At 42.1% G+C, this 7,481-nt stretch overlaps 2 protein-coding genes across 2 annotated transcripts; one reads left to right on the top strand and one right to left on the bottom strand.

Moving 5' to 3' along the window:
- Positions 1–436: 436 nt before the first annotated feature.
- Positions 437–3,552, bottom strand: bub1bb (BUB1 mitotic checkpoint serine/threonine kinase Bb). Its single transcript, XM_071366220.1, has 9 exons — positions 3,205–3,552; positions 2,770–2,938; positions 2,478–2,537; positions 2,206–2,350; positions 1,905–2,101; positions 1,623–1,798; positions 1,301–1,497; positions 1,130–1,227; positions 437–902 (listed from the first exon to the last, which is right to left on the bottom strand). The coding sequence occupies exons 2-9, from the start codon at positions 2,910–2,912 to the stop codon at positions 641–643; spliced, it is 1,278 nt and encodes a 425-aa protein (XP_071222321.1). The 5' UTR covers positions 2,913–2,938; positions 3,205–3,552; the 3' UTR covers positions 437–640.
- Positions 3,553–3,611: 59 nt separating this feature from the next.
- Positions 3,612–7,034, top strand: zfyve19 (zinc finger, FYVE domain containing 19). The gene is made up of 11 exons (XM_071366219.1): positions 3,612–3,842; positions 3,979–4,100; positions 4,208–4,261; positions 4,355–4,518; positions 4,606–4,748; positions 4,905–5,010; positions 5,171–5,398; positions 5,595–5,671; positions 5,936–6,037; positions 6,152–6,315; positions 6,449–7,034. The coding sequence occupies exons 1-11, from the start codon at positions 3,789–3,791 to the stop codon at positions 6,522–6,524; spliced, it is 1,290 nt and encodes a 429-aa protein (XP_071222320.1). The 5' UTR covers positions 3,612–3,788; the 3' UTR covers positions 6,525–7,034.
- Positions 7,035–7,481: the final 447 nt, after the last annotated feature.

Raw genomic sequence — 7,481 nt, 5'->3', positions numbered from 1 at the left:
TACCAATGTCTACACTGTAGTTCTGATCAATTATGTTATTTTAATGGACATATATGCTTTTATTTCAAAAACAAGGACATTTTTAAGTGACCCCAAACTTTTGAACAGTAGTGTATGTTGATTTGTTGTGTATGTTGACGATTTAGGTTACTACATGACTCCATGTGTTATTTCATAGTTTTGATGTATTCACTATTATTCTACAACGTAGAAAAGAGCAAAAATAAACAATAACCCTTGAATGAGTAGGTGTGTCCAAACTTTTGACTGGTACTGTATATATACACAGCAGTGACAGCTATGCATCGATATGAATTGAACCCTGTCATTCTCACCTCTGGATTTCTCAGTCATTCTCACGCCCTGCCTACACCACTGAAAGGTTCATTCCACTGGGAGGTTACATGAAGCAGGCAAATAAATAATAAAGAGGAAAGACAGATACATAGTGTGTTATTAGTGGTCCCGTCTGGCTCAGTTAGTAGAGCATGACGCTTGCAACACCAGGGTTGTGGGTTTGACTCCCACAGGGGACAAGTTTCAAACTGTTTATATACACAAATGCTAAAATACATACATGATGACACTGATAGTCTGCTACCTAATGATAAAACACTGAACATGTCCTTGTGGAAATGTGTCAGTTTGGAAGACCAGAGCCCGCTTGCTCTTCCTTGCCACTGCCCCCTGCCTTCTTCTGTCGGTAGCGCTCAGCCCGCAGTTCCTCAAAGCAGAACTCGGAGGCGCCACTGAGCAGCAGCTCCTTGCAGTACATGCTATGCTCCAGAGCTTTCCCCTCTTCCTGCTGCTGTTGCTGCAGTCTCTTCAGAGGAGTCTCATCCCTGCAGGGCTTTCGTGCAGACAACACTGAATTCACAGCTGGGTTGATCTTACACGGTGTCCTGGAGGAATAAGGTGTCAGAACAAATAACTAAAACACAGCTGGAGCAGAAACAAACTATGCCAAAGGCATACAGCTCAGGGTTACTGCTGGGTTTAAGTCACACAATTTTGAAATAATTTATTGCTAGACCTACATTTCTTTGAATAGAAAAATGGATCTTTACTGTTCCCGCCGCAGTAGTTAATTCAGTTAGTTATGATTAAGATGATCTCAGTTTACACTCACATAGCTGGAGGCTGATCCGACTCCTCCACAAAGGGCTGGAAGTTTGGCTTGATGGGCAGAGCCACAACACTGTGACCAAACCTGGACTTCATTGGCATCTACAATAGAGCACACACAAATTCAGTCATAAATTATAACAAGCCTTAAGTCCCATTACTGTGTGTCTCATACCTTTACGTTGCTCCATTTCTCAGGCCTCTGCTCGTTCTCCTTGGATCTCGATGGGGGTGGGGCCATCCAAGATTCCAACTTTGGTTCAGAGGGCTCAGCACTGACAGCCTTGTTCTCATCAAAGATCACAAGGCGACTGTTTTGACCACTGCTGGCCAGAGCTGGTGGGCCTTGTAACTGTAGGCTTCGTGAATTACCTGTGAACAAACAAGTAATATAGAGTCAAAAATCATAAATATATTCTTCTTTATGACATTACATAACCCAACATGACACTTTAACCTGGAATGATTTATAATTTTGAAAAGAGACATTAGCTTACTGCTCAGTGCTGCACCAACTCTACTAATGGGTGCAACAGCCTTTTTCTTCCCCCTGTGTTTTAGATCCACCAGAGAAACCCGCTCAGGCTTTGCTGCCTCAGCTTCCTCCTCCTCGTCATTCTCCTCATTCACCATTCCAGACATCACCTGCCGGGACACACGCGCCTGCAAAGCCCTGCAACAGATGACACAAAACATTGAATCATGCTAGGAAAACTAAAACCACCTCAAACAGCATGGAAGTAGATCCAGTAAAAAAATGAATTAAAGTAGATCCATACTTGTGAAACTGCAGGAGTTTCTCCAGAGGTTCAGCCCCACGCTTGAAGCCCTCCTGGTAGACACTGTCTGCTGTTCGAGAGTTACCCTGATTCTCATACTCCTCAGACCAGGCAATGTAGAAGGAAGCCTGTTGTACTCCTATTCCCTGGGCTCGCATATATGTGTAGATATCCAAAGGCTCGTGACCGCTCTCCGCCTAATACAGGAAGACAGAGTACATACATAGCCATGAATACAACTTGTTTGATTGACACTTGTCACATGTTAAAGCTGTATGAACAAAGGACAAGGGTTACTTACAAATTTGATCCATAGGTCAACATAACGGCTGTCATTGTGATATTTGTTTTCCTCTGTGAAGCGCATCACAGCTCTCTCCAAAAGCACATTAAGGTTACTCTCCTTTCCTCCCTGTGGATAGGTCTGCTCTGTCCATTTAACATACCTGTTCAAAAGGAACCATGTTATCTGGCTACAATAATGACATTATCAATGAACATTAAGACATACACACTGTAATACTCCTTCAGGTATGATTACAGTCTTGGCCAGAGTAATCCTTTTCATCTTACCGATCCCAAACATCAAGGGGGTCATCTCCATCATACACTCTCAGTTCAGACTCAAAAGCCCTGAAGACAAAAACAATAGGCCTGTTTGCATATTGCCAGCACTGTAAATTCACACCATTCAGCCAAGCCAAGAACCAGAATGCCTTGTGGAACTGCCCCAAAACTGGTTATTTAACGTTAGGTAGCTAGTAAGCAAAAGTCCCACTTTATGCTGTCTCTCCCTCCCATCCCAAGCACGGCACTCAAATCCCTGTTTGTAGATAGTTAAGTACTTTAATAAAGGCATCCTTACTGTTTGTGTTGGTTGGTGGCAGAGCTCGAACCCTCTTGCTGTTGACTGAGTGCCTGGTGTAAAACTGATATGGCCCGACCTTTCTTCAAGGGCTGGATGTTCTCTTTGCAAAGTTCCCAGTCTGCTTCTCCACCTTCTGCCATTTTGTTTCTGTAAGTCAGCTAGCTAGCTACAATAACAGCAGACACAAACAATGACAAGCCACACAAGTACATCTCTTGGACAACTTGTAATATTTTACAAGGCAAGTAACAAGCAAGGTATCACGCTTTGAAATATTTTTGCAAAAGCGCTAGCTACAGTAGTTACATAACAATAACTAGCTAGGTGGCTAGCATTAGCCAAGTTAGCCACAGTAGCTAGCTGGTTAGCTACCTACTACAAAGCTAGGTTTCCAAATCGTATTAGGCTAACGTTATATCAAAAATATCTTACCTTGTTAGATAGCTAGATATATATTTTTTCTTCAACAACTTTCTTGATAAAATATGTATATTTTTTGTCAAAGTTAAACAACACTGGACTGGGTCGTTGTCCTTTTCATGCTGGTTGCTCTGTGTATTTTGAACTCGAACCGCGAGAAGATATGAACAAAGCTGATTGGATGGTCACACCAATACGTTAGTAAACGAGAAACTCTTTTGAAAAATTAAATGTATTTTTCGCTGATAGTATATTATTTACTGTGGACTCCAAAACCACTCAAATATAATATCTTCCATAAAAATATGTTTGCTTTACATTTATACTTTAGGACTACATTTATCATGTGGCTGCACGCTCAAGGAATGCTAGGTTGAAGATGGCCAGTTATATTTTGAACCTAGACTTAATGTACATGCAACTTCCGGTGGACTTCCTGATTGATCAATGGATTTTTTCCTGGATAGTCTAAACAAATCTAGCTATGAAATAGTTAGTTTTATGTTTATTTGACAAATGACTGTATCATACGTAGATGGCAAGACGATAGCAGTAGTGGCGGTTCAACCAGATTACATTACTCTAAATCCGGCGAAATGGACAACCGTTGCTATTGTTGTGCATCAAAGTTCACTCTCTTCAGGAAGGAGGTTTGTTTCTACCCCCTAGTAACGTTACTCATTTCAGTTGCTGTAGTTATCTGAATATTTTACTGCCTATAATTGTCAAATCATCTGGTACAGGTTCGAACTCCTTGTTTTATGTTTTGATTGTCATCTTTTACAGTTGGGCTGTAAGAACTGTGGGCGTTCATTTTGCTCGGGTTGCCTGACTTTCAACGCAGTGGTGCCTCGCTGTGGCAACACCCAGCAGAAGGTCTGCAACCAATGTCATGGGAATCTCACAAGGTGGAGTGATAATGTAGTTTTGCTTTTCTACCAAAACATTATGCCTATTCAATAACATGGTATTTGATGCGCTGGTTTTGCTTGCTCTCTGAATACTGTTTTGGCAGTGGAGAAAACCAAAACAATGCCGCAAGATGGTCCCCTCCTGAAAACTACAAAAAGTGAGTAAAGGTAGGTTGATGAGTCAGTCGACTGTTTGCTATATGTCGCTTATCGGTAGATATCATAACGCCTTTTATATTGTGTTTGCGCAGACGTGTTGCTGCTCTTGAGGCCAAACAAGGACAACCGATTCCACCCCCTGAAACAGGGGGCAGCAGAAATGCCAAACTAGGCCTCATTCCAACCAAACGTCTGAGTAAAGAGGACCTGGCCATCGCTGAGAGGCTGCAAAAGCTGAAAGAGGACACCAAACCAAGTGAGCATTGTTTAACACACTATGTTCCAATAGGCCTATATCTTTACTGATACCTGAAATTATATCTGTGGCCAACCTTTTGTTTAGAGTCCATCCCGTCAGAAAAAGAGATTGAATCCCGCCTGGCTGCCCTGAAGGCTCCTCTCCAGCCTGTACCCTCTGCAGGGGAGATGGAGGACCGCTTGGCAGCCTTACAGGGAAGATGTCCTCCCTCCCAAGCCCTTCTACCTGTGAGTCTGAGCATTAGACTACACATATACACATACACATGAAGGCAAAAACTTTCTGTGCTGCTGCTATTTGACCTCATTCATACTGTATCCAAATTCTTCAGGTCTTAGTGACGTATCATTATTGTAATAAGTTAGTTTTGTGGCTCTGTGCAGGTACACCAGCCCCCTGATGTTCGGACCCCAACAGAACAAGCCAATGACCTGATCACTCAGTTGTCAGAGGAAGTTGTCATAGACACCCAACAACCAAATCCTGAAGGTATTTGGATTCTTCCCATCTGTAACTATACCAACTTTAATGAAAAAGTGAGATATTACTGTAGATTAGTCTTTATTCAAAGATAACAATTCAATGGCTTCCTACTCTATCAAGCTGTTGTAAATGCTGAATCTATTTTCCAACCATGTTTCCATTCCAGGTGTGGATGGTCCCATGAACAACTTGAATAAGCAGGAGGGGGACAGGCTGGAGGAGAACCTGGATAATGGGGGTGGGCTGCAGGATGCAGCCAGGCAGCTGGAGGATAAAAAGAACCGCCTGCTGGCCGACGCCATGGAGGACCTGAGACGGGACCGCTGCTCCCAGGAACAGGTTCTACAGATGGCCAAGAGGCTGGCCCAGCTCAAGGGACAGGACCCTGACAAGGGTAAATTACTAAATGTAGATATTAACCCCCCCCCCCCTTCCTCCATATAAATACTTCATACAGAATCACACCATAGCTATGAGAGAAAGAGAGGAGAGGAAACCGTCAGTGTGGTCAAATCTGTTTTCTTGTTTATGTGATGTGTCATCTGTGTTGTAATGATGTGCTGTAACAGTGTTCTGTTATGTTGTTTCAGTCACAATGGAAGACTTCCAACACCCTGACAGCGAGGACGAGACTGAGGAAGAGACCATGACGAGGATACTGAAAAAGGTCTGCAACTAAAAGCAGAACCTACTTTGAATATGTACTTTATCTCAACGGAGTCCTTGTTCTTTTACATTCCTACACATAGTGGCGATGCATATCAACCTCTTTTAAGATAGTGCTACTTTTCATAACCACATGGGGCTGATGTTTTGCCATTTTACTTATAATAGTCATAATTGAAAGAGACAATTGAAGCTGTGATCTGGTAAAGGTGAATATGAATATGAATGATTAAGCAAACTGTGGTAATTGTTTACTCATTCCCAGCTCACGGAAGAAGCTGCATTAGATGAGGCCAGTGGCTACAACATACCTCCTGAGCACAGCGGTCCTAGGAACATAGAGAAGACAGACGCTCACATGAAACCGGTAATAAACCTGCAGTCCTCCTTGAATACACACACTTCATAGAATTCCACAAATAAATTGCAGATAGTAAAAGAACAAAATTAAATATATATATTTGTTTAATCTATGTTATAGACACCAGTTCCTTCAACGTCGTCGAGAACCCCAGCAGCTGTCGTAACCTGTCAGGATTTAGACAGTGACGAGGATGAGCTTCCCTGGTGCTGCATCTGTAACCAGGACGCCTCCATCCGCTGTCACACCTGTGATGGTGATTTGTACTGCAACCGCTGCTTCAGGTACTGCACAATACTACTACTACTATGGCCACATAACTCAAGCAAATCATTGCATTGACATCTATGCAGTGATTTACGAGAAAGTTAGATTCCCTGCGATTCATCCTGGTGTTTTTGTAATGTTTTTTCCCAGGGAGGGCCATGATAAGTATGTCAGGAAAGAGCACCGCACAGCTAGTTACACGGCACCTAAGAAGAAGACGACGTGAGACTGCAGGGGCTGGCACCACTACTTTCTGGATGGTCACTCCTGAGAGATGTGTACTATATCTTTAAGAGGCTGGACAGTTTTCTTCAGTTTTCTTTCGCAAGATCACAAAGCGAAGGCTGATCCAAACATTACTACCTGTCTTACAAAGAGACCAAGAAGAAACCCTGATTATGTTGCTAATCTAGTGTAATACGCAGCAATCTATCAAGTGTAGTTAGATTGCTTCAAAGTGGCTATTCTAGGGGGTAACATTATGGGGTTGCAGCAGCATAATTCAATGCTTAAGATAGCAACAGAATAACTATTGTAGATTCACATGATGTAATGTCTAAGCAATATCAGTCATTCACATGTGGACTGTTGCCAATAATATGTAGTATCTGTGTAATATCAATTTCCCTTTAATATGTTGTGTAAGTCTAACTTACTCTCACAATTGTAAAACATTATTGTATTTTATATGTTACCCTTTGGATTTTGGTCCAATTAAATAAAGGTGTCTGGGCTATTTGTTGTGCTACCTCAATTGTCTCAGAGGCTTAGTTATGAGCAGTGTGGTTTGATTTGATAATGCACTTTAATTGGCTTGCAGATATCTTATTTGTTGTCATGATACTGAGATAGATGCTGAGTTGGGGACAATAACAACATGCACACATGTCGCAGAAACACAAGTTTCTCATTTGGGATGATGTCATCTTCTCAATAGAGGCCCACAGAGGAGCTACTATAAAAGGATTAGTGGGGGCTTTGTTTTCTTTTGGCAGGCAGGGTAGTCTTGGACGTTATTGTTGTTTCCTGTAGCTGCGTGTAATGTAGATATAAGGGATGTAAACAATGTCTGAGAGATTTGAAGTGAATTACCTCGACTAACTTGTACATCTGCACATAGACTCATTACTGGTACCCCCTGTATATAGCCTCGTTATTTTACTTGTAATTATTCTTTACTTTA

Source organism: Salvelinus alpinus, chromosome 25 (genome assembly GCF_045679555.1).
Source record: "Salvelinus alpinus chromosome 25, SLU_Salpinus.1, whole genome shotgun sequence".
In the NCBI taxonomy this organism is placed as follows: domain Eukaryota; kingdom Metazoa; phylum Chordata; class Actinopteri; order Salmoniformes; family Salmonidae; genus Salvelinus; species Salvelinus alpinus.
The sequence above is the reverse complement of the archived record's forward strand: the minus strand, read 5'-3'. Positions and strand labels throughout refer to the sequence as shown.

Bases quoted from the DNA above. Each gene is read 5' to 3' on its own strand.
- bub1bb (XM_071366220.1), bottom strand. From the start codon at position 2,912: ATGGCAGAAGGTGGAGAAGCAGACTGGGAACTTTGCAAAGAGAACATC. The intron at 1,799-1,904 runs GTATGGATCTAC...CATCTGTTGCAG, and splicing joins AAACTCCTGCAGTTTCACAA to GGCTTTGCAGGCGCGTGTGT. The intron at 1,228-1,300 runs GTATGAGACACA...GCTCTATTGTAG, and splicing joins AGAAATGGAGCAACGTAAAG to ATGCCAATGAAGTCCAGGTT.
- zfyve19 (XM_071366219.1), top strand. From the start codon at position 3,789: ATGGACAACCGTTGCTATTGTTGTGCATCAAAGTTCACTCTCTTCAGG. The intron at 3,843-3,978 runs GTTTGTTTCTAC...CATCTTTTACAG, and splicing joins TCACTCTCTTCAGGAAGGAG to TTGGGCTGTAAGAACTGTGG. The intron at 4,519-4,605 runs GTGAGCATTGTT...CCTTTTGTTTAG, and splicing joins GAAAGAGGACACCAAACCAA to AGTCCATCCCGTCAGAAAAA.